The 27355-nt window shown below is 41.1% G+C and overlaps 1 protein-coding gene across 6 annotated transcripts in view; it reads left to right on the top strand.

Annotated features, from left to right (window-relative positions):
• The window catches only part of hdac5 (histone deacetylase 5), a 378423-nt gene that overhangs the window by 44615 nt on the left and 306453 nt on the right, over nucleotides 1-27355 (top strand). For 4 of the 6 annotated variants that reach the window (XM_041217570.1, XM_041217576.1, XM_041217573.1 and 1 more), the window contains one exon: nucleotides 23711-23898. In XM_041217570.1, the coding sequence (XP_041073504.1) occupies nucleotides 23877-23898 (22 nt within the window). In that variant the 5' untranslated portion in view covers nucleotides 23711-23876. Of the gene's footprint in view, nucleotides 1-18631; nucleotides 18728-18773; nucleotides 19060-23710; nucleotides 23899-27355 lie in introns of those variants that run through there. The other 2 variants (XM_041217572.1, XM_041217575.1) reach the window with 2 other exon arrangements.

Raw genomic sequence — 27355 nt, 5'->3', positions numbered from 1 at the left:
AGTAAAATAATTAATTTCAGGAAAGTCAGCTTCAATGGGGTGAGAATATATCTGGTCCAGGTAAAGTGAAATCAAAGATTGGCAGGCAAAACCATAATGGAACCATGGGCTGCCTTTAAAGAGCTGATATTTCAAGTACAGTTGAGATACCTTCCCACAAGGGGGAAAGTTAGGACAAACAAAGCCAGAATTCTAGTTGAAGCAGTGAAAGGCTGCATATGACAGATGTCTTGATAATACAAGTGAGAATCAGGACGAATATAGAAAGTTCTGAGTGGAAGTGAAAAATGAGAAGTAGAGAGTTTATGAAGAGACTGGCAGTTAACATAGAAAGAAAGGAATTCAAAAGCCTTCTATAAGCATATAAATAGTAAAAAGGTGGTAAAAGGAGGAGCGGAATTGATTAGGTATTAAATAGCGAATTTACACCTGGAGGCAAAGTGCATGGCTGTGGTACTAAATGAGTACTTTGCATCGTTCTTTACTAAGGAAGAAGATGCCGCCTAAGTGATAGTGTAAGGAGGAGGTAGTTGAGACACTGGCTGGGCTGCTTCTTCTTCTTTAGTTTTTTGCCTGAAGGCAGGTCTGGCCACAGCATGATAACATTCACCACAATAGGGCGAGATGGTAAATCACGAATCCGCACCAGTTGGAACGGGGTTGAAACCCTGGCTGTTGGCAATAATCTGATCACACTGGCTGTCCAGCCAACTGAGCCAACCAGTACCCCCATGGAATCCGAGTTGTTGTGGCAACATGCAGTTTGCATGCATGATGTTGCCTGGAAATATGGAGAGAGATGGTAGAGGCTCCAACATTGTTTCCATCACATGGCTGACCAGGAATCTCTCCCGCTCTTGCTACCTGCCATTGGCGTATGTTAGAAGAATTTACAAGTTGTTACTTGAACTGTTTTGCTGTGTTATGAATGAACCTTGGCCACCAAGTCCTGGAATCGGACTTGAGCCCAGAGCTTCTGGCTCAGCAGCAGGGACACTACCTACTGCACCACAAGACCTCTTATTGGATAGGTTAAAACTGATAAAGAAAAGGTATTAGAAAGACTGGCTGAACTTAAAGTTGAGAAGTCACCAAGACCTGATCAGGTGCATCTGGGCTTACTGAGGGAAGTAAACAGAAATTGCAGTGGCACTGACCATAATCTTCCAATACTACTTAAGTACAGGGTGGTGCCAAAGAATTGGAGAATTGCAAATGTTACATCCCAGTTTGTAAAAGGTTGTAAGGATAAACCCAGAAACTACAAGCCTACCACTTTAACCTCATTGGTGGGAAAGCTTTCAGAAACAATAATCTGGAACAGAATTAAAAGTCACTTGGACAAATGTGGATTAATTAAGGAAAGCCAGCATAGATTTGTTACCTCATTAAAAAAAATCTCAATCACAGGGGTTGATGAGGGTAATGTGGTTGATATGGTATACATGGACTTCCAATAAGTGGTTGATAAAATACCATATAAAAGGTTTGTTAGCAAAGTTGAAGCCTGTGGAATAAAAGGGACAGTGTCAGCAAGGGTGTGAAGTTGGCTGAGTGATAGGAAATATGTTCTGAATGGTTGGTTATATAGTGGGGTTCCCCAGAGGCCAGTATCAGGACCACTGTTCTGCTTGATCTATATTAATGACCTAGACTTGCGTTAACGGCACAATTTCAAAATTTGCAAATAACAAAAAACTTGAACTTTGAGGAGGATATGATAGACTTCAAGAGGACATGGACAGACTGGTGGAATGGACTGGCGTGTGTGTGCTGCCCATGTACTTTTGGGACAGTGTGTATTTTATGTTGAGGTGGTCCCTTTAATAACAAGGTTTCTCCAGAAATGACTTCTGGTAAAGCATCTTGCTTTCAGTGAATTGTCATGTGACCAAGTTGCTTGGAAGATAAACAATAGCAAAGGGTCAACAAGAACTTAATTATAGGGATGAGAAGATTGTGGGTGTAGCTCTGGTCTCAAACAGGGTTTTAGTTTTTACAGGTTTAGTACAAGCTTGCTGCAGGAAACATCTCTTTATGGCAGGGCTCAGTTGAAATTCTGTGTGCTGGCAAAAAGAGTTTGAACTTCTTATTAACTGAAGGACTCCAAACAGTAGGTTGGACTTCTGGGATAGTCAAGCTGAGGAGAGAGAGCGATAGAGTTGTAGTTGCAATACTCCAGAGTTAAAGAATACTAAAACCAGGAGAGTTCTGACCTGAGGGGCCATGCTTAAGATGTTAGTGATGCCTGTGTGGAATGGGGAATCTTAAACTGTGGGACAGTTGGAGGAGATTTGAAGGGAGAGCCTTGCCAGAAGTAAGAGGAGGCCCGAGAAGTCTCAGCCCTTGTATAAATCTTGGAAACAGCACTCAGTCCAAGTGGTTAATCTTCCAATTTCAGAGAAGTACCTGACTTGAACTAATTGGGAGAATAAGTCAAATGGGTGCAGAGGAAGTTGAGTTGAGAAGTTCGATTTTGAATAAAAGTAACTGCGTTCATTGTACTTTTCGTATCTTTAACGTAACTGACTATTTAAGAAAGAGTGTAGTTATGAGTTCTTTGATTTTTATGCAGTAAAATTCTTTTGATTTGAGCTGTGAATCTTGTGGCTTCGTTCCTTTAGTAAATACGTGGATTTTTCGATTCTAAAACAAAAAGTAAACACATTACCAGTCTCTACTGAGATAATAAAAGTGACAGATGAAATTTAATGCAGAGGATGTGATGAGACATATTGTGGCAGGAAGAATGAGGAGAGGCGATATAAAATAAAGGATATAATTCTAAAGAGGGTGTAGGAGCATAGGTACCTGGGGTATATGTGCACAAATCATTGAAGGATGGAAGGGCAGGTTGAGAAAGTGATTTAAAAGGTAAATGAGATCCTGGGGTTTATAAATAATGGCCGAGTACAAAAGCAAGGAAGTTATGGCGGACTTCAATAAAGCACCAGTTCAGTCTCAACAAGATTATTGTTGTCCAATTCTGGGCACTATCCTTTAGGAAGGATGTGAAGGCATCAGAATAGATGCACAAATGATTTACAGGATGAAGGACTTGTGGGGTAGCTTGGGAAAGCAGGAGTTGTTGAACTTAGAGAAGAGAAGGTTGAAAGGAGATTTGATAGTGATATTCAAAATCATGAGGGGTCTGGACAGAGTAGATAGGCAGAAACTTCCCATTGGCAGAAGATTCAAGAACCAGAGGACACTGATAAGGTGAATGGCAAAAGAACCAAAGGCGCCCTGAAAAATTATTTTATGCAGTGAATGGTTAGGCCCTGGAATGCATTGCCCAACAGTGTGGGGGAGGCAGATTCAATTCTCGCTTTCAAAAGGGAATTGGACAATTACTTGAAGAGGAAAAAAATTGCAGAGCTACAAGGAAAAGGTGGGGAGAGTCAGACTAGCTGAATTGCACTTTCAGAGAGCAAGATGGACCAAATGGAAGCCTCCTTTGCTGTAACCATTCTATAATCCTATAAAGCAAATAGGGCTGTGTCATCAGACTGACTTAAATGTTGTGGAACCACATGACCCTTGGAAAGCTATAGGGCAGGAAATTTTGGAGGGGGTTTATGGGATGCCCGCTGTGGGTAACACACTGCGGCATAGGGAGAGAGATTGGAAAATAAATGAATATTAATGTAAATATAAGTTTATCTTTTCCTCTGCAAGCACAAAAATGGCATTATTGAATGAAACATGTTATTTTAATTGTGCACTTTAATAAATATATAGCATAGCAATACATGAATAATATAACGACTACAGATTAGTAAATGGTGGTTTGATGCTGCCTTTCCAGCATATTAATGACCAGAATAGACCCAAGGAACTACCAGAAACATCTCCCAAATTGTTCGTGCAAAAGCACCCTGTTGGATTTGGCATCCTGGTTTGTAATACCTGATAGTGCTGCTAAACCTTATGACCCAGATACAACAGCTAAACACCTCTTGCCTGACACTTTTGCATATATATCAACCTTTTTTTAAAAATGAAATGATAAACACTTGGATCAAGGAAAAAGTGGTAGAAGGAAGCATCACTGGGTACAAGTTCAAAATGCATGTTCCACGAATGAGAAACATCTACTTTGCTGCTTATAGGACTATGTTACAGTAGGTGAAATGCTTTAAAACATATTTTATGCTATTGATGTTTAAAAAGAAAAATCATAGCTAAAATTAAAAATATTTTAGCAAATAATATATTAGCAAATTTTACGAGCATTTCTGAATCATGTACCATGAATTCATGTTTCTTTTGTAGCACCACATGTAAATTACTCAGTGAAAAATAATTTTGCAATCCAGTTAAGTATAAAACAAATGTTTTAAAATGTGTCTCTTAGTAAATAAAGATATTTGAAAATGTATCATTCTCCCAAACTCCAAGGGAACGTGACATGTTGCATCTCTGGCTCTTTGCTAAGTTTATTCAGATGAAATCAGTTATGTGCTTGAAAGTGGGCCTGTCCTTTGGATTTAGCACAGAGCAGCATTCTTTCTGCTTGATGTTATGTAAGAGAAGTCAAGCTAGAGAATGTTGGTACCAACTTAATTTAAAAAAAAAATCCTTTTCTCACCCCCTCAAAGAATGAAGAAGTTAAAGGGAAATTTAAAAAAAGTCAACAGCTGGATTAGAAGTTTGTTCCCATGGAAAATTGGGACGATGAAAATATTTTGTCCCACTTCCTAAGAGCTTCATTGTATTGTGTTGAATCCTTATAAAAATTTGGGATGAAACAGCGAATTAACAATAAAATGATTTATGCCTTGCAAGAATAAGATCCCAAACTTGGTGGATGAAATATTGATTTAATTTTTCTTATTATTAAACATGTTTCAAGAAGTTTGGTTTGTTTTTTCACACCATCCTAAATTGAACACCTGCCAACACAGACCACTGGTAAACTGGCTGCTGTTTCTTTTTTCCAGTCAGGAGTACCCTAACAAATGTGGCATTGACTTGCAGAGCTGTTTGGAGAAAAGTGAAAGAATCCTAGTATCCCCAGATAAGTATACCCTCCATTAGTGAGTTATGCTGTCTGGTCAATTATCAACAGGTCTGTCAGGTACTTTTTCATCAGCTCTACAATGGATATCTCTCTCCATGGTATTGAGTGTCAGTTCAGTATAAGCTGGAAACCTACTTTGCTGCAATGATTTCACTTCCTTTGTCACAACTTGTTACTGGATCTTAAACTTGGGCCAAAGGAAGCCTATTTTTAACATGCCTAGAAGTTCAGAATCATTTGACCATGTGCCTTACATTGCACAAGCTTAAAATTAATCCAGGCACCCAGAAAGATCAAATCTTCTTTCACTCTCCTTTGGCAGGATCTTGTAGAAATTGTTCAACCTAGAGTTGGCTCCAGTACAGCCCTTATAGTCTTCAGGGACTGATAATGAAGCACTTATTGGGACAGTTATCATTTGTACCTTCCAATCAGTATTTTCATCCTTTTTTTGAGACTTATAACGCGCATGAGTCTGCCAACAACGCACTATCATCTGCGGAAAAAAAAGTGCAGTAATTCTTTTAGAAGTGCTGAAACTGGTGATCTGTGACTGTCCTTTTAGAATGCTATCCAACATATCATTGATGACATTGAATAGCTTGTATGACATTGAATGACTTTATTTTGCTTTCTGTTTTGAGGGAAATAGATTTAGTAAGCTTCTTGTGCAGATCTTGAAGCTGCAGTTTCTATCCTGGATAAAATGTATGATTTTCCTCTTTCCACAGTTTTCAGTTTTCCACGAGGGCTGCACAAGCCACTGGGTTAAATGCTTTATGAAAATGTATGAAAGTAATGTAATTGGGTTTCCTCTGAGACTTGCAAAATTCTGCAGTCTTGGATAAAACCACATTCTGCCCAACACATTCATTGTGAGAGTAAAATTCAACCTGTCTTTCTGATTACTTCTTGAGCCTCCACACAATCTGTTTTTCTGCGATGATGATCTGCAGAACCATTGATAAGAGGAAGATATCTCTGTTTTTTAAAAAATCCGACTGGGCTCCTCCTTGTACCTGAAAATATCAGCTGTGGTCTGGAATAGTCAGCATATGCACACCTCAAATAGCCTCAAAGGGATAACCCCAGGGTGAATTAGTGATTCTTTATACTGATCTCTTAACATTGCCATATTCATTGCTCCTTTTCCCCACCTTGAATAGCCTTTAGAGTTCAGCATGGATACAGTTCACATCTGCTATCCCTATACTGGGACCCCTCCATAATGGGGGCCGCTATAGCATGGAACTTGGTGTAACTTGAGTTCATCTTGGACCCCAAAATTATCATCACAAAATGTATTTCAGAACACTATTGAAGTATAAATGCTCCACAAATGATTTAGAACCAACCAATGAGATTGTAGCCTGATGACTAATTAAGGTACAGTGAGCCATATAATGATCAACATGAAATTTGTTTGGGGATCGCTGAATCAACCCTTTATGGCTGACTTAAAGATGGAGAGAAGTTGAGAAATATGGGGAATGAATGATAGTGGCCAAGCAAGAAAGAGAGTCCGAAATACCTACAATACACCGATTGACCAAGGCATGTGCACACAGTTCACCCAGCAGAGAATTAAGGGCATACCCATATCCAGTCCTGTTATTCAAACTCAGGCTGAGAGGTTTTACCATCCAATGATGAAAATACCAAATACCCAACATGAATTTAAAGCAGCAAAGAATGGTTAGCAAGATTCAAGAACCGGCATGGCATTTAGTTGAAGGGTCAGTCACGAGGGGACACAAGTTCAAGATGAGGAGCAGGAGGTTTAGGGGGAGTGTGAGGAAAAACTTTTTTACCCGGAGGGTGGTGACGGTCTGGAATGTGCTGCCTGGGAGGGTGGTGGAGGCAGGTTGCCTCACATCCTTTAAAAAGAACCTGGATGAGCACTTGGCACGTCATAACATTTAAGGCCACGGGCCAAGTGCTGGTAAATGGGATTAGATAGGTAGGTCAGGTGTTTCTCACGTGTCGGTGCAGACTTGGTGGGCCAAAGAGCCTCTTCTGCATTGTGAGATTTTGTGATTTCACAAGTTACAATAAGAGGATAACAATGGTCCATGGATGATCCAGCCACAACATCATTTCCTGCTGAATTAAAGAAAATTTACATGAAAGAGGATATACCAAAGAACAAGCCTACAACTGTGATGAGATGGGGGAGATGGTGGCATAGTGGAATGTCACTGGAATAGTAATCCAGAAGTCCAGGTTAATGTTCTGCAGGCAAGGTTTAAATCCCATCACAGCAGCGGAATTTGGATTCGAGTAACAATCTGAATTTGAAAAGCTAGTCTCAGTAATGGTGACCGTGAAACCATTGTTGACTGTCGTAAAAACCCATTTGGTTCACTAATGCCCTTTAGGGAAGGAAATCTGCCATCCTTATCTGGTCTGGCCTAAATGTGACTCCAGACCCACAGCAAAATGGTTGACTCTTAACAGCCTTCTGCAATGGTCTAGCAAACCAGTCAGTTCAAGGGCAATTGGGGATGGGCAACAAATGCTGACCTTGCCAGCAATGCCCACTTCCATGAATTGTTTTTTAAACTACAAAATGTTACCAGGGAATACACGAGCAGCAAGGAGCAACACCAGCAAAACGTCCGGATTTAAGCAGATAAAGACAAGGTTGACATCCTCCTTTGCTACATCAAAACAAGTCTACACAAGCTCGTCATTGGAAAATTCGCCAAACCACGTTACTTCCGTCATTTAAATCTAAGATCACAACCAATCTAATACTAAAATAGAACCAAAGCTTGGATGACTTCATAATTTTTAAAGACTGGTTCCACCATGAATTAGTACCAAACGTTAGAAAATATCTGACTAACAAGCTACCGAAGACGGGCAATTTGCTGGCTGACAACTGTGCTGCTCACCCAACCCCAGAGAGCCTTCCTGCGCGAGATGGAAAGATAAAATTTCTACCTACTGAATAACACATCAAAAATTCAACCTCTTGACCAAGGCGTCATATCACCCTTCAGACGTAACTACAGAGGAGAACTGATCAAGAGAAGGGTGGACAGTAAAGTTAATGTAACAACTTGCCTGAAGAAACAGCAAAAAGTGGTAATCAACTGTATCAATTTTTAAAAAATTTATTTTTCCACAGGATGTGGGCATTCCTGGTTAGGCCAGTCTTTTTTGTCGAGCCCTAATTGCCCTTGAGAGGGTGGTGGTGATCTGCCTTCTTGAACCACTGTAGTCCATATGCTGTAGATACACCCACAGAGCTTTTAGGAAAGGAGTTCCAGGGTTTTGACCCAACGACAATGCAGGAACAGTGATATATTTCCAAGTCAGGTGGCTTGTGGCTTGGAGGGGAACTTGCAAGTAGTAGTGTACCTATGCATCTGCTGTCCTTGTCCTTCTAGGTGTGAAGGTGGTGGATTTGGAAGGCACTGTTGAAGGAGCCTTGGTGAGTTGCTACAGTACATCTTGTAGATGGTACACATTGCTGCCACTGCGTGTTGGTGTTTGACAAAGTGAATGTGTAAGGTGATGGATAGGGTGCCAATCAAGCGCTTTGCTTTGTCCTGGATAGTGTCATGCTCCTTTTGTTGTTGGAGCTGTGCTCATCCAGGCAAGTGGAGAGTATTCTATCACACTCCTGATTTGAGCTTTGTGGATGGTGGCCAGGCTTTGGGGAGTCAGGAGGTGAGTTACTGGCCAGCCTCTGTCCAGTCCCTGTAGCCACAGTTTATACATGGCTGGTCCTGTTCAGATTCTGGTCAGTGGTAACTCCAAGGATGTTGATAGTGGGGGATTCAACAATGGTAATGCCATTGAATATCATGGGGAGATGGTTAGATTTTCTTTTGTTGGAGATGGTCATTGCCTGGCGCTTGTTTGGTGCAAATGTTACTTGCCACTTATAAACCCAAGTTTGAATATTGTCCAGGTCTTGCTGCGTATAGACACGGACTGCTTCGGTAACTGAGGAGTCCAGAACACTGCTGAACGTTGTGCAACCGTCAGAGAACCTTGCCAAATCTAACCTTATGATGGAGGGAAGGTCATTGATGAACCAGCTGAACTTGGTTGGGCCAAGGACATTACCCTGAAGAACTTCTGGAGCGATGTCCCGGGTGTGAGGTGATTGACCTTCAACAGCCCAATCATCTTCTTTTGGGCTAGGTGTGGAGAGTTTTCTCTCTGATTCCCATTGACTCCAGTTTTGCTGGGGCTCCTTGATGCTACAGTTGGTCAAATGCTGCTTGATGTCAGGGGCAATCATTCTTAGTTCACCTCTTGATTCAGCTCTTTTGTTCATGGTTGGGCCAAGGCTGTAATGAGGTCAGGACCTAAGTGGCCCTGGGGGACCCAAATCAAGCAACAGTGAGCAGGTTATTGCTGAGTAAGTGCCACTTGAAAGCACAGTCGTGACACCTTCCATTACTTTGTTGGTGATCAAGCGAAGACTGGCGGAGCGGTAATTGTCTGGGTCAGGTTTGTCCTGCTTTTTGTGTACAGGACATAATTGGGCAATTTTTCACATTGCCGTGTAGATGCTATGGTTGTGGCTATACAGGAACAGCTTGGCCAAGGGACACGACTAGTTCTGGAGCACAAATCTTCAGTACTATTGTTGGAATGTTGTCAGGGCCCATAGCCTTTGCAGTATCCATGCCTTCAGCTGTTTCTTGATAGCATGTGGAGTGAATCAACTTGGCTGGAGACTGACATCTGTGATGCGAGGGACTTAAGGCTGAGATGGATCATCCACTCGGCACTTCTGGCTGAAGATGGTTGTAAATGCTTCAGTCAGTCTGTTGCACTGATGTACTGGGGTCCGCCATCATTTAGGATGGGGATATTTGTGGGGCCGTCTCCTTCAGTGAGTTGTTTTATTGTCCACCGCCATTCAGGATTGGATGTGGCAAGACTGCAGAGCTTTGATCTGATATGTTGGTTGTGTGATCACTTAACTCAGCTTATTGCATACTTCTTACACTGTTTACATGAAAGTAGTCCTGTGTTGTGGCTTCACCAGGTTGACACCTTATTTTCAGCTATTCCTGGTGCTGCACCTAGCATATCCTACTGCACTCTTCATTGAACCAAGGTTGATTCTCCGGCTTGAAGATAATGGTAGAGTGGGGGATATGACAGACCATGAGATTACAGGTAGTAGTTGACCACAATTGAGGGTATCTTCATTGTGAATGGGACTTCGTATGCACAAGTACTATGTGGTAGTCACTCCTACTAATACTGTCATGGGAGATGCATCTGCGACAGGCAGACTGGTGAGGACGAGGCCAAGTAGGTTTTTCCCTCTTGTTTGTTCCCACATTGCTGTGGGTCTAGAGTCACATGTAGGCCAGATCAGATAAGGACGGCAGATTTCCTTCCTTAAGGGACATTAGTGCACCAGATAGGTTTTTATGACAGTTGATAATGCTTTCATGATCACCATTAGTGAGACTAGCTTTTTCATTCCAGATTTTTAAAATTTAATTTAAATTCCACCAGCTGCCATTGGAGGCATTTTAAACCGTGTTCCCAGTAGGCCTGAGCCTCTGGATGATTAGTCCAGTGACATTACCACTCATCCACCAATGCCCCAAATTCTTGGAAAGGCATCCTGAGTGCTGCATTTGATACAGAAATCAATAGCGGCAAGGAGGATTTTGAAGGCTTCAATGAAGAAGAAATACTTGAAACCGAGGAGAGAGTTGTGGCTACGATGGATTCAGTATCCATGATTTAAACAATGCCACGTCTGTACTTGGACCCAAATAAGATAATGATGGCATCAATGCGTGTTTGAATGCCGACCCTCAAGAAGCTACTAATGAGATGATGACATGATGAATGGTGGCCAAAATAACTTATCCAAATTCTCAAGACTTTCAGCAATTTGAAGAAGTTGATGATGATGGTGAAGCCAAGACTGAGCAGCTGCCATCATCCTATACAGTCATTCACTATCCAGAAGAATTGCTGAGATGGTTGGAAGCCAATGAAAAAATCAACTGCTGTAGGTGTGAGGTAACTTCAAAACATCCTATCAGAGGAATAAAAGTGAAGTTAAAATTTGCTACGTTCTTCAACATCCGTCCATCTGTTCAATAATGGCTGATTTGTACATTTTAATATTCATATTTCTGTTAACAGAACAAATCAGATTTAATTTAGCTCAATTAATTGATTGCCTTCATTTTGTTTATGGTTCTGGCTACTGACTTGTTTTTGAAAGGACCTTGTTATAATGCAGTCTCACCTATAGCACAGTCTCAAGATATGGACTGAATTACAGCAGGGTCCCAGTGAATAATCTAGATGATATATTGTGAAATTTAATTTCTGCCACTGATCTGATTCCTTTATGCTTTGTATTTGCTCTGTCAGCATTTCAGAACATGCAGTGGGGTCTTTTCCACAAGTTGTATCTGAAGCCTGCTCCAAGTAATGCTATCTGTAAACTCTGTGGATACCCTTGACTTGCATGTCATTGGCAGGAGTTCAGATGAATCTTTACAATCATGATTGATTTTAACCAATGGAAACTGATATAGGATAATTTTGTGTAATTACAAGCATTTGTGAATGAGCGTAATTCAGTGATCCTGCTTCATCTCCCCATTATACCTTTTGTGACCCAGTGCACACACTGTTTTGTGACCCAGTGCACACACAGTTTACTTCATAACAGCTCTCATTTGCTGTAAATGACCACATTAAACACTACATTAACAGCCCTCTATATCAAATACTTGCCCCACCTTAACAAATCTTAACTTTGTAGGGTGTTTGTATGTATTGTTTACCTGACAGAAAACATGAAGTTTTAAAATCATAGAATATTACAGCAAAGAATGAGGCAGCTTAGCCACTGTGCATGTGCCATTTATGCCACCATGTGATCTGACAAAAGGAAAAAAAAATTACCTAGAAAAACTCAGCAGGTCTGGCAGCATCGGCGGAGAAGAGCAAAGTTGATGTTTCGAGTCCTCATGACCCTTCAACAGAACTGAGTAAAATTAGGAGAAGGGTGAAATATAAGCTGGTTTAAGGTCGGGGGGAGGGGGTGGTGGGGGGAGAGAAGTGGGGGTCGGTGTTGGTTGTAGGGACAAGCAAGCAGTGATAGGAACAGATAATCAAAAGATGTCACAGACCAAAAGAACAAAGAGGTGTTGAAGGTGGTGATATTATCTAAGAGATGTGCTAATTAAGAATGGATGGCAGGACACAAGGTACAGCTTTAGTGGGGGTGGGGTGAAATGAGACTAACAGGGCATAAAAGGTATAGATTTAAAAATAATGGAAATAGGTGGGAAAAGAAAAATCTATATAAATTATTGGAAAAAACAAAAGGGAGGGGGAAAAAACAGAAAGGGGGTGGGGATGGAGGAGGGAGTTCAAGATCTAAAGTTGTTGAATTCAATATTCAGTCCGGAAGGCTGTAAGATGCCTAGTCGGAAGATGAGGTGCTGTTCCTCCAGTTTGCGTTGAACTTCATTGGAACAATGCAGCAAGCCAAGGACAGACATGTGGGCAAGAGAGCAGGGTGGAGTGTTAAAATGGCAAGCGACAGGGAGGTTTGGGTCATTCTTGCGGACAGACCGCAGGTGTTCTGCAAAGCGGTCGCCCAGTTTGCGTTTGGTCTCTCCAATGTAGAGGAGACTACATTGGGAGCAATGAATGCAGTAGACTAAGTTGGGGGAAATGCAAGTGAAATGCTGCCTCACTTGAAAGGAGTGTTTGGGCCCTTGGACCGTGAGGAGAGAGGAAGTGAAGGGGCAGGTGTTGCATCTTTTGCGTATGCATCGGGAGGTGCCATAGGTGGGGGTTGAGGAGTAGGGGGTGATGGAGGAGTGGACCAGGGTGTCCCAGAGGGAACGATCTCTACGGAATGCTGCCGGGGGTTGGGGGGGGGGGGGCGTGGTGAAGGGAAGATGTGTTTGGTGGTGGCATCATGCTGGAGTTGGCAGAAATGGAGGAGGATGATCCTTTGAATGCGGAGGCTGGTGGGGTGATAAGTGAGGACAAGGGGGACCCTGTCATGTTTCTGGGAAGGAGGAGAAGGCGTGAGGGTGGATGCGCGGGAGATGGGCTGGACACAGTTGAGGGCCCTGTCAACGACCGTGGGTGGAAAACCTTGGTTAAGGAAGAAGGAGGACGTGTCAGAGGAACTGTTTTTGAAGGTAGCATCATCAGAACAGATGCGATGGAGGCGAAGGTACTGAGAGAATGGAATGGAGTCGTTACAGGAAGCGGGGTGTGAGGAGCTGTAGTCGAAGTAGCTGTGGGAGTCGGTAGGCTTGTAATGGATATTGGTGGACAGCCTATCACCAGAAATTGAGACAGAGAGGTCAAGGAAGGGAAGGGAAGTGTCAGAGTTGGACCATGTGAAAATGATGGAGAGATTTACTAGGATGTTGGCGGGTCTTAAGGAGTTGAGTTACAAGGAAAGATTAAACAGGTTAGGATTTTATTCCTTGGAGCGTAGAAGAATAAGGGGAGATTTGATAGAAGTTTACAAAATTATGAGGGGTATAGACAGAGTAAATGCGAGTAGGCTCTTTCCACTTAGATTAGGAGAAATAAACATGAGAGGACATGGCTTTAGGGTGAAAGGGGAAAGGTTTAGGGGGAACATTAAGGGGATCTTCTTCACTCAGAGTGGTGAGAGTGTGGAACGAGCTACCATCTGATGTGGTAAATGTGGGCTTACTCTTACGTTTTAAGAATAAATTAGATAGATACATGGATGGGAGAGGTCTGGAGGGTTATGGACTAGGTGCAGGTCAATGGGACTAGCGGAATAATATTTCGGCACAGACTAGAAGGGCCGAATGGCTTGTTTTCTGTGCTGTAGTGTTCTATGGTTCTATGGGTGGAGATTGGAACAAAATTAATACATTTTTCCAGGTCCCGACGAGAGCATGAAGCAGCACCGAAGTAATCATCGATGTACTGGAGAAAGAGTTGTGGGAGGGGGTTGGAGTAGGACTGGAACAAAGAATATTCCACATACCCCATAAAGAGACAGGCATAGCTGGGGCCCATGCGGGTACCCACAGCCACACCTTTTATTTGGAGGAAGTGAGAGGAGTTGAAGGAGAAATTGTTCAGTGTGAGAACAAGTTCAGCCAGACGGAGGAGAGTAGTGGTGGATGGGGATTGTTCGGGCCTCTGTTCGAGGAAGAAGCTAAGGGCCCTCAGACCATCCTGGTGGGGGGATAGAGGTGTAGAGGGATTGGACGTCCATGGTGAAGAGGAGGCAGTTGGGGCCAGGGAACTGGAAATTGTTGATGTGACATATGGTGTCAGAGGAATCACGGATGCAGGTGAGAAGGGACTGGACATGTGATCTGACAACATTGCTTCTGTCCTTCTTATTTCTTCCCACCTAATTTGGATTGTTACACTCCACAGAGCACGTTCTGTTTTATAATCCGGCCTAAAATAAGACCATAAGACATAGGAGCAGAAATTAGGCCAATCGGTCCATTGAGTCTGCTCCGGCATTCAATCATAGCTGATAAGTTTCTCAACCCCAGTTTCCCGCCTTCTCCCCATAACCTTTGATCCCCAAACCAATCAAGAGCCTGTCTATCTCGGTCTTAAATATACTCAATGACCTGGCCTCCACAGCCTTCTGTGGCAATGAATTCCATAGATTCACCACTCTCTGGCTAAAGAAGTTTCTCCTCTTCTCTGTTCTAAAAGGTCTTCCCTTTACCCTGAGGCTGTGCCCTCGGTTCCTAGTCTCTCCTACTAATGGAAACATCTTCTCCATGTCCACTCTATCCAGGCCTTTCAGTATTCTGTAAGTTTCAATCAGATCCCCTCTCATCCTTCTAAACTCCATTGAGTATAGACCCAGAGTCCTCAAATGTTCTTCATATGTTAAGCCTTTCATTCCTGGGATCATTCTCGTGAACCTCCTCTGGACCCTCTCCAGGGCCAGACTATCCTTCCTGAGATACAGGGCCCAAAATTGCTCACAATATTCTAAATGTGGTCTGCCCAGAACCTTATAAAGCCTCAGCAGCACATCCCTGCTTTTATATTCTAGTCCTCTTGAAATAAATGCCAACATTGCATTTGCCTTCCTAACTACTGACTCAACCTGCAAGTTAATCTTAAGAGAATCCTGGACTAGGACTCCCAAGTCCCTTTGCACTCCAGATTTCTGAATTCTGTCCCCATTTAGAAAATAGTCTATGCCTCTATTCTTCCTACCAAAGTGCATGACCTCACACTTCCCCACATTGTATTCCATCTGCCACTCCTTTGCCCATTCTCCTAACCTTTCCAAATCCTTCTGCAGCCTCCCCGCCTCCTCAATACTACCTGTCCCTCCTCAATACTACCTATCTTTGTATCATCTGCAAACTTAGCCAGGATGCTCTCAGTTCCTTCATCTAGATCATTAATGTATAAAATGAAAAGTTGTGGTCCCAACACTGACCCCTGTGGAGCTCCACTAGTCATCGGCCGCCATCCTGAGAAGGATCCCCTTATCCCCACTCTCTGCCTCCTGCCAGACAGCCAATCTTCTGTCCATGCTAGTACCTTGCCTCTAACACATGGGCTCTTATCTTACTGAGCAGCGTCCTGTGCGGCACCTTGTCAAAAGCCTTCCGGAAGTCCAAGTAGATAACATCCATTGGCTCTCCTTTGTCTAACCTACTCGTTACCTCCTCAAAGAATTCTAACAGATTTGTCAGGCACGACCTCCCCTTAATGAAACCATGCTGACTTTGCCCTACTTTACCATGTACTTCTAAGTATTCTGAAATCTCGTCCTTAATAATGGACTCTAAAATCTTACCAACGACCGAGGTCAGGCTAATCGGCCTGCAATTTTCCGTCTTTTGCCTCACTCCCTTCTTAAACTGGGGGGGTTACATTAGCGATTTTCCAGTCCTCTGGGACCCTCTCTGACTCCAGTGATTCCTGAAAGATCACCACTAACGCCTCCACTATCTCTTCAGCTATCTCGTTCAGAACTCTGGGGTGTAATCCATCTGGTCCAGGTGATTTATCCACCTTCAGACCTTTCAGTTTTCCTAGCACCTTCTCCTTGGTAATGGCCACCATACTCACCTCTGCCCCCCCCGACTCTCTTGAACTTTGGGGATGTCACTCGTGTCTTCCACTGTGAGGACTGACGCAAAGTACCTATTCAGTTCCTCCGCCATTTCTTTGTTCCCCACTACTACTTCTCCAGCATCATTTTCCAGCAGATGAAGACAGCTAAGTTTACATTAACATTCAAAGCTGGGGAAGAGAAGTTATGTTTTCTACCTCAAAATATACTTTTTTGATCATGACGTTGGCCTCTCTTTCCTTCTCTTCCATTTTTGCTCTGTCTGTTAGTGTGTGTTGTGCGGCGCAAAGCTTGTACTGCCAAAAGTGCAATAGAAGTGCACGTTGTTACTGCTGTTATGGTTATTTCAGATAAAATATCTGTGTTGTTTAATGTCCAGGACAAGTACTTAGCAACACTTTATTAAAAATCCAACATTGGTTCCCTTGATTGACAGTTTATAAGCTGATGCACATTTCCACTGGGGGAAGTAGCTCTCATTATTGTATGTACTAGTCATTTTCCATTTGTGAAGATGAATAGTGAGTGTTGGCAGGCTCAAAAGGCAGAGTGTCCAGCTGTGTTCCTGTCCTTGCCTGATGTTCATGCAAAGGTTCATTAGCAACTGTGTCAGAATCAGAAGTCCAGGTTGACGATGAAAAATGAAGCCTGTGACCTTCCTTATCTGACTTCTTACATAGCACATTTTTTAGTGAGTTTTTGTATATTAAAAGATCACCCATGGTATTGCTCCCAATTAATCAAAGAATAAGTGAACAAGTCAGGTTATGGTATATATGTGTATAAAAGTTAAGTTTTTGAGACCCAAACTTTATCCAAAAAGAAGGGGGTTGACTTTTACACGAGCAATTGTTCAAGAAGTTAAAATTCACCATCTTCCATTGTTTTGCTATCGCAGAGTTGTCAGGTCGGAGAGTGTTCCGACCAACCCTGCCTTCAAATTTAAAAAAAATTCATTCGTGGGATGTGGGCATTGCTGGCCAGGCCAGCATTTATTGACTATCCTTAATTGCCCTTGAGAAGGTGGTGCTGCCTTCTTGAACCATTGCAGTCCATGTGATATAGGTATGCCCACAGCGCTGTCAGGGAGGGAGCTCCAGGATTTTGATCCAGCGATATGAACGATCAGTGATATAGTTCCAAGTCAGGAATGGTGTGTGGCTTGGGGGGGTCTTGTAGGTGGTAGCATTTCTGTGCATCTGCTGCCCTTGTCCTTCTAGGCGTAGAGATGGTGGGTTTGGAAGGTTTTGTCGAAGGAGTCTTTGTGAGTTGCTGCAGTGCACCTCGTAACTGGTACATAATGCTACCTTTGTGTATCTGTGTTGGAGAGAGTGAATGTTGAAGGTCGTGGATGGGATGCCAATCAAGCAGGCTGCTTTGTCCTGATGGTGACGAGTTTCTTGAGAGCTGTTGGAGCTGCACTCATCCAGGAAAGTGTAGAGTATTCCATCACCTTCCTGTCTTGAGTCTTGGAGATGGTGGACAGGCTTAGGGGAGTAAAGAGGTGAGTTGCTGTCTGCAGAGTTCCCAGCCTCTGACCTGCTCTTGTAGCCACAGTATGGCTGGCCCAGTTCAGTTTCGGGTCAATTGTAACCCCCATGATGTTGATAGTGGGGGATTCAGTAATGGTAATACCATTGAATGTCAAGGGGGAAATGGTTGGATTCTCTCTTTTTGGAGATGGTCATTGCCCGGCGCTTTTGTGGCACGAATATTATTTGCGGCTTATCAGTCGAAGACTGCCTTGCTGCATATGTGAATAGACTCCTTCGGTATCTGAGGAGATACAAATGGTGTAAGATTTTGATAATTGTTAATTTTTAGGGTTCTAAGTTGGTCTGAAGTTACACCTATGGATTTTATTTTAATCATTTTTTAAACTGTTCAGTTTTAATTTTCTGTCAGTAAGACAATGGGCAGTTAAGGCAGTTGGGGAACCGGAAGGCAGTTGTTTATGAGAATTGCACTTAATGAATTTTATGACTTTGAAGGTACCTTGAGGATCTGGATTAAGCAGTTGTATGTTGTCTTAATTGTATTGTGTGCAGTTAAGAGCCTCTTCAGCTTTGAACAAATGGCTAAAAAGTAGGATGGTGCCTTATCTTTGAGCAAAACCACGTACTGGTTTAATTGATTTCTACAGATGTTCTGGTTAGAGGAAAGCCTTTTTTTGACATTTTGGTTTGAAGTATTGTTAAAATTTGTTCTTAATGGCTTTAATATTTTTCGTAACTGCTCTGTATCTACAAAGATATGTGATTTGTTCACAATGGAATGTAAACTCCAGGGGCCTAACGAATAAGAGATGGACATTTGTTTTCAGTCTATGTGATTCTAGTTACAGAGATGGAGTGAGACCAGGTAACCTGCAGTTTAAGCCGGTCCAAGAGATGAATTTGAACTATTTCAAAATAAGAGATGAGCAGTGGGGATAAAAGTGGTAAAATCAAAGTCTTTGTTGGCAAAATTTTAGCATGGCTTCTGTGATATGACTTTTCTGAGACACACTAATATCTCTTCAGAGACAGAAGAAGAAAGGCATCGCCTGTGCTGGCAGCACTCAAGGAATCCTACGACCTTGAGGGATGAGAAACTTCCATGTTGTCTTCAGTTTTTTTGTTAAGTATATGTAAAATCTTGCTTAAATTCTGCCTGATTCATAAATATTAATTATTTGTACCTTGTTAGGTCAAGCATAACTGAGGACTTAAGAATTCAGAGCTTAGAGATTTTAATTAAAAGGGTTTTATACTTTGAAACCTTACAATGATGCTGAACATTGTGATCATCAGCAAATATCGCCAATTCTGACTTTGTAATGGAGGGACGATCATTGATGAAGCATCTGAGGGTGGTTGGGCCGAGGATCCAACCCTGAGGAACTCCTGCAGTGTGATGTCCTGGGATTGAGATGATTAACCTCCAACAACTGCAAACATCTCCCTTTGTGGTAGGTATGACTTCAACTAGTAGAGAGTTTTTGCCCCGATTCCCATTAACTCCAGTTTTGCTAGAGCTCCTTGATGCTACACTCAGTCAGTTGCTGCCTTGATGTCAGGGCAGTCACACTCACCTCGGGAGTTCAGCTCTTTTGTCCATGTTTGCACCAAGGCTGTAATGAGTTCAGGAATGGAGTGGCCTGGGAGAAGCCAAGCTGAGCATCAGTGAGGTTATTATTGAGTAAGTACCGCTTGATAGCACCTTTGAAGACCCCTTCCATCACTTTGCAGATGATGGAGCGTAGACTGGGGTAGTAATTGTCTGAGTTAGATTTGTCCTGCTTTTTGAGTAATGCAAAGGAGCCAAAAGTAAATTTATTATTTATTTTTTATAAATAAATAATAACCTTTATGGAGAGAGACATTAATTTGTGTACACTAAATTTATCAGATGTACCAAATTCATCAAAAATAAATATTTCTACAAATTTATACAAGTTCATTGTTTTTCTTCACAGCACAGAGAAGAATACAACTTAGTAGCAGAGCAGGCCCTGAATGTGTTTTAAAATACATAAAAATCACTCTATGCCTCATCTTCAGAGCCAAATAACCCGTCCCGTTTTGCTGCTTAAATGGCATCATCATATGGATCACCATCTTTAGCAATCAGGTCATCATCGCTCATATCACTCCACAAATAATTATCTTCTGTGCCATCAGGTGCATTGGATATCCAGCATTTGTTGAACAATTTGATGACAATATCTGACCTGATTTCATCCCAGGTCTCTAAAACCCTTTCACACAGGGTTGCTAACAGACTGTCTCCCTTGGTGAATGTCTTCTCTTTTTCTATCATTCAGTCATTCCACTTTTTTCTTATGCTATTCTTGAAGGGCTTGTTCAGAGAGACATACAGTGGTTGAACAAGGCTGGTTAGACCACTAAGAATCACTGCCATATCATAGTTTTGCCATCTAACTTTAGTAACAACATCAACGACAAGGTGTGATTTGAACATGTCCCAGATGAGAAGAATTTTTTCATTATGTAATCCTCCTGTTCGGAAATTCCAACTGGAGTTTGGTGCTCAGTCATATTTTCAAGCCATCTTCATCCATCCATCATGGATGTGATATCATCCATCCTGAATGTGGGCAACTGCTCCTTTTGGGATTTGTTGTTTTGGGAGGGATTTTTTCTTGAAGACTACTTTTGGCTTAAGCTTTGTTATGTCAGACATACAGGCCAGCACAACGGTGAATCTATTCTTTTCATGGCCAGTTGTCCTCATTAGCATTCTTTTCCCTCCAACTTTGCTCACCGTTTGACCAGCTGGCATGTTAAAATTCATGGTGGTCTCATTTATGTTCCCAATACACGCCAGTCTGTATCCATTCTTTTGTTGATGTTTGAATATAAACTGCTGAAATACGATAATCCTGTCGTTGAGTTCTGCTGGAAGATGCTGTGAAATTTTGGTCTTCTCTCGCAGTACAAGATTGTTTCTCTTCACAAACTTCACACCATCTAGGGCTGGCTTTGAAATCTGCAAAGCCTAATTTTCTTATTTCAGGGTGAAGATTCAGATAGTTCCTCGAGAAACTGAGAGTCCACTTTGGTGATTTTCATTGACATGTTTTGCAACTTCATTTTCCAACTGCTGCCACATACTAGGCTTTCCTCTGATTATTCTTGGGCATCTGCCTAAGCTGTGCAGAGAGCTTCCTCCAATCTCTAACCTTCTCCGATATCTTGAATTCTCTAGCTTGGGCACAATTATTTGTCTGCTCTGCAAACTCAACAACTTTAAGTTTGAACTGGGCTGTGTACTTGCTGTCCCTTCTTGATACTGTGCTGCCATATTAGAGGGCAGGATTGGTGGGAATGCAGTGCACACCAGTGAGGTGGTAGCCTTGACATCACATGACACGAGGAACTGAAGAGCCTCCTTCAATAGTGTGCTATTTTATGATTCTATCAATGAGTTGGTTTGCAACGGGGTGAGTTTGACTTCAGCATTGAGTGGGTGGTAAGTAAAAAGAGTTTGGATTTTTTGGCTAAAAGTCAGGTGTCAACTTATAGACAAGATCAACCATTGCTCAAGTATATATGGTATGTAATCGAAATCAAAAGTATGTGGAGAATTTTTTTTAGGATAAAAGGAGCATCGTTTAATGTGCTATACAGAAAGTTTTTTTAACATATTGTTCACTTGTTGCACGGGTAGAGTCAGACGAATTCTACGCTTCTAAATGGGATTGGAGAGTATGGCATAATTGCACCACAATGTGCAGACTTACTTGCGTCTCCATTTTAAATTATGTCATAATTTTACATCATTTAATTTTATCTTATTATTTATAGCTGAATAGCAAAATGGAGCAATTTGGGAAGCAGAGATATAGAGTTAGTTAGGTGGTAGGAGTTTCTCTGCAGTAAAAATTGAAGAGCAAGCAAATGCAATGCTGTGAAGCTAAACTATCACTGTTGATTACAGCATGACAGGTTGGAATAGATATTTTGATTATTGGATAAAGGAATTTATAATAGAAAAATGAAACTACATGCATATAGATGTGAGGTTTCTTTAATATATAAATCACAACATTTAAAATTATATAATGTTGCATGTAATGTCAGGAAGATATAATAATTTTCATAATTTTTTGGAATTTATTGAAGAGCAATAGTGGGGTCTTTGTCTATGGGTCTGTGTGTGTTTGTGGGGGGGGTTGTGGGGTGGACTTAATTGAAGACAGCTGATCTGAAGGCTTTGATGTAAGAAGAGAAGCTAGGTTTGAAATGCTAAATAGGTAATGGGTGAAGTTTTAGAATATGAGGTGTAAAGGGAATATTTACATTTTTACATAAATCAGAGTAGCTTGAATTTAAAAGAGGGGATGAAATGTTACACTTAGCAGAAGAAGTTAAGAAACAGTGTGTTTATTTTTCCCAAAGATTATTGGTGAAATTAGTACAATGATAGATTTTTATTATTAGAGAGGTAAAGTTCAAAGACATAGTGAAACAATGGGAATTTGCATTCAAAGGAGAAAATATGTATAAAGTAGAGAAGGCTGTGTGTAAGGGCAGGCATTTTAAGATCTAACACAAGTGTGAAAACCCTCTAGCATCTAAGTCTCAAGCTGCTGTCTACAAGTAACTGAAGCTGAGAAAAACTCATTTTGATTTCAACTGTCCTGGGTGTATGTTTTGCCTGGTCTGTTTAAATCTGTGTGTTTTACTGTTGCCTTAATGGAGGTGTAACTGGGAATCAGATTAACCAGGGCATTTAGAAGTTATAGTAGTAGTAATTTATAAACCTATGTTTGTGATTAAAATCATTTTTTTATTTAATAAAGGTTTAATTTAGTTTTGTAAGAAACCTGTAAAACTCAGCCGTCTTATTACTACTGAATTCAAGGCAGTTGTTTCAAGTTTCCCTCTGGGATTCGAACAGCTCAGCATTTACCACCCGCTGTGCCATAACAGTAGTAAAAGGCAAGTTGGACGCCATCGCTTAGATCTGATCTGACCCGTCGGTTGTAGGATCACTTAGGTCCATAGAACCATAGAACACTACAGCACAGAAAACAGGCCATTCGGCTCTTCCAGTCTGTGCCGAAACATTATTCCGCTAATCCCATTGACCTGCACCCAGTCCATAACCCTCCAGACCTCTCCCATCCATGTGTCTATCCAATTTATTCTTAAAACGTAAGAGTGAGCCTGCATTTACCACGTCGGATGGCAGCTCGTTCCACACACTCACCACTCTCTGAATGAAGAGGTTCCCCCTAAACCTTTCCCCTTTCACCCTAAAGCCATGTCCTCTCGTGTTTATCTCTCCTAATCTAAATGGAAAGAGCCTACTCGCTTTTACTCTGTCTATACCCCTCATAATTTTGTAAATCAAATCTCCCCTCATCCTTCTACGCTCCAAGGAATAAAGTCCTAACCTGTTTAATCTTTCCCTGTAACTCAACTCCTTAAGACCCGCCAACATCCTAGTAAATCTTCTCTGCGCTCTTTCAATCTTACTGATATCCTTCCTGTAGTTAGGCGACCAGAACTGCACACAACACTCCAAAGTTGGCCTCACCAATGTCTTATAAAACCTCACCATAACGTCCCAACTCCTATACTCAATACTTTGATTTATGAAGGCCAGTATGCCAAAAGCTTTCTTTACAACCCTGTCTACCTGTGACGCCACTTTCAGGGAATTATGTATCTGAACTCCCAGATCCCTTTGTTCCTCCGCACTCCTCAGTGCCCTACCGTTTACTGTGTATGTCCTACCTTGGTTTGTCCTTCCAAAATGCAACACCTCGCACTTTTCTGCATTAAATTCCATCTGCCATTTTCTGGCCCATTTTTCCAGTTGGTCCAGATCCCTCTGCAAGCTTTGAAAGCCTTCCTCTGTCTCCACAATGTCTCCAATCTTAGTGTCATCAGCAAACTTGCTGATCCAATTTACCACATTATTATCCAAATCATCACTTAAATGAAAATATTCCTACGCACCTTACGACTAAAAGCATATCTCAAAACGATTTGTAACTCTTTTATACTATAAACTATCTGTACATCTACAAAGGTTAAATGCGACTATGCAAAATTTGTTCATGTCCTTGTTTCTCTTTTGATATGCAGCACCACGTTTGGGAAGAATTATTTGTGCCTGATGCGGGAAGAGATGCCAGCCTAATGTAGAAAACCAACAGTATCTGCACCAACTTCAATCTCAGCAGGATCTATTGGTTTGAGTGTTGTAAACAGACATTGTGTGGCAGGTGCTTCCAGTGAGACCAAGTGAATCATGAGCTCTCCAGATAACACAGGTAATATTTTCAGTGTCCTTTTTTTAAGAATTTTCTTTCATTATTAGAATGATTTATTTTTGAAGAAATTGAGTGAAGATCAACAGTAGAGGTTTTTAACCTCCAAATTGAAGAGCAGATATTGATCTCAGTATATTGTCATGCAGAAGTATGATGCTTGTCAAAATTTGTGTCTCAATGATATATATTGTGAAAATAAAATCAAATTGTTTCATACTAATTTGCCTATTTCTCCTTTTGTTTAAAGTTAATGCTCCTGCTAAAGCATTGTGGTGTATCTGGTCTTGGTAGAAAAACATGATAAAATCTTTCCAATAATGTAAAATATCCTAAAATTAAGCTATATTCTTAAAACATTGAGACTATATCATGATAAGCTCACTGAGTTTCTACAGCCTTGCTGATTGGTCCATGCTAACCACATAATTAAGTTAGCTAATAGAAGTAAATTACATCCTGATGATCAGTTGCACAAGAGCACAAAACAAAGCAACTTTCTTCTTCAATTTTCATTCTTCCTCATTTTTAAACCCTGCTTTATTTCTTGATGTATTAATATGATTTTATTTATGACTAAATTATTTTTGGTATTTGCTGTTTGATAAAATCTCTCTCACCACCTAGTTAAGTTGTAAACTATTCACCTTCACTGCTATGTGCCAACACTCATCTCACAACTGGCCAAATGCAGTGGTCCTGACTTATTAAATAAGGCCCTGAAACTGAAAGACACAAGCACACGAATTATGACAACTGCTTTAGAGTCATAGAGAGGCAGAGGGAAACAATGTGTAAAGCAGACATAGAGGCAGATGAGGAATTATGGAGTAGGAGCCAAGCACATTATTTTTCTGCAGCTCCAAAGATGGCAAACCTTTTAATCTAAGGCTTAGAAATGGGGCATTGATAGCAAGTTAATGCTAAATAATTAAGTTTTGATTTTGCGCGTATTAATTCAACATTTTTCCCTTTTTAATTGTGTTAGGAGTTGGCATGCATTTTGAACTTTAGAAGTTATTTTTTGGAACTGATTATATGAGCTAATGGAGTCTGATAAAGAAGAGAATATGAATCACTTAGAGGATGGTGAGAAAATTGAATGACAGTGCTTCTAGAAGGGATAGGGATAGAGAGGGAATACCTATACAAGCTTTCATTTAATATGAGAAATCAAAATGCAGTATGTTTAAAAATAAAACTTAGTGTTTTTAAGTGTCAGTATTATGAATTGGATGTATAACAGTCTGATTTCTCTGTTCTTATTTGTGCGATTTGCTTGCATATTACAGATGCTGATTTGGTGGTCAACTGGGAAAGCCCCCATTGACTTAAGTTAATTTTACTCTCCATGTAATTAAGATAGCAAATGGTAGGTCCTCTGATTGGAACTATCATTAGATAAGAAATATTAAGCTCTGTATAATAGGGAGGAAAGAATCTCCCAACAGGTGTACTGTATTTTACCAGGGAAGGCCCTTTTTATTGAAAATTCTTTCTTACAGAGGTAATATGCATCAATATAAATTTATCTCTGAAAACGTTGAACTCTCAGGAATGTTTGCTTTCTGTAGGCATGGTGTGTTCTTCCTGAATTTTCTATCATGTCCTTGAAATGGAGTAATTCCTCAGTTTGTATGCTGGGTCTTTACTGGTTCTCTTTGGCAGCATACGTTGTCTTTAAAGGACAGTATCAGTTTGTTATATGAGCTCAATTAGAGGTTCAATTGATTAAACCAGGTTGATGGTGTTTGAATTAGTCTGTGGTTGGGCAGGGATATTATATTCACACTGACTTTTAAGGACATAAACCAAAGCCAAATTTGGTATCTTATGCTTGCAATTAAATTACAGTTAGTCTGAAAAGGGCCATGGACATTGTATCTCAATGCAGGTCCTCTAGTTCAAGTGTAAGGACTTGAAACTCTGAAAATGGGAAGAAAGGGCATACTTTGCCACCTCTGCTCATTGTCTGATGTAACTTTTAAGAATGCTTTCTCAATAAAATTTAGAATGATATGTGCAGTTTGACATCACCTTGGTCTATTCCTCTTGGACCTTTTGAAAGCTCAGAATCTTCTGGCCTGCCTCTTTCCTCAAACTGAGCTTCTCCATCTCCCAGCATGAAAGGAGTGGGGACCCAAATCTTGAATACATCATTCATACTCTTCTGTGTTAGCAAAACAGTAACACATTTTAAAATACCTCAATTTTATTTTAAAACAAAAGAGCCACCTACACAACTGTCTGCATAATGTTTTGTGTTACTCTGGTAATTTTCCCCTTTCTGTTTTAATTGTCAGCCAGTCAAGATAGTCATATTCTATCAAAAATAGTTGCCGTTGCCGCTACACATTTGCAGTTGACTAAACTGCTGCCATGATCCTAGCTGGGCCACCATCAGTAGAAGAACATAGGTACAGTCTGGCTCAGCAGATTTTGACTGGGAAAGGGGTTGAAAGCTTCTGGTTGTGTATTGCCATTTGGAAAACCATTGAGCACTATCTTTTTTTCCTTTCCTAATAAGCAGAGCAGCTATTTCTGTCACTTTTTTAATGAGGCAAGCATTTTTTAATAGTGATCTTTAGCTTTGTTTGGAACAGCAATGAAAGTTGCTGTGAGAACATATTAAGGATCAGTTTATAAATACAGTAGGAGATGTACTGGCCTATTTCATATAAGTTGCTTAAATATTGTGTACAACCACACAATCTTATTCTAGTTTCCTCCATTATCCAGCTCAGTGGGATTGCCACTGCTTGGCTCCATTCTTATCTGTCCGATTATAAAGAGAGCATATCCAGCAATGTCGTCTCTTCTCGCCCCCATACCATTGCTTCAGATTTCCACAAGGATCTATTTTTGGCACACCCCTCTTCCTCATCCTGCCAACAGCACCCACAGATACGGGGTCAGTTTCCATATCTATGCTGACAACACCTAATTCTACTTTCTCCACCACCCATCTGGACCCCCATTGTCTTGGATTGTCAGGACACTTGCACATAAATGTTGTCTCATCAGTGATTTTCATGTAGTCAGATTAGTTTATTTTGATGTGTAAAATTTTATGTATTTCAGCACGTGACTAGCCTGTTAAGCAAGGGCAAAACTGAAAATGTTGAAAATATGACTGACATTTTCTTTTTAGATACTGTTCAAGCAACAACTGCAAGGAAGAAAAGTTAAGTTTTTGACGTGATTCTCAATCCAAATTGTGTTCTCTTTCTCTACCATTGTTATGGATGGGGGAGGGGAGATAAACTAAAATCCCCAATTCTTTCCCTTAATGTCCATAATCAGTGGCTTTGGAAATGAAGGGGTGTGTGTGGGTGTGTCCCTTCTTGAGTAGGCAATTAATTGGAGGAACAGCAGCAAACCTCCACGAGTTTAAATAAAGAAGATAATTTATTCATGTAGTCACCTGAAAATCTAAACTCTATGTGAATCACTCGCAACT

The sequence above is a fragment of the Carcharodon carcharias genome, chromosome 23 (genome assembly GCF_017639515.1).
Source record: "Carcharodon carcharias isolate sCarCar2 chromosome 23, sCarCar2.pri, whole genome shotgun sequence".
NCBI classification, from domain to species: Eukaryota; Metazoa; Chordata; class Chondrichthyes; order Lamniformes; family Lamnidae; genus Carcharodon; species Carcharodon carcharias.
Note: the sequence above shows the minus strand (reverse complement) of the source record. Positions and strands in the feature narration are given on the sequence as shown.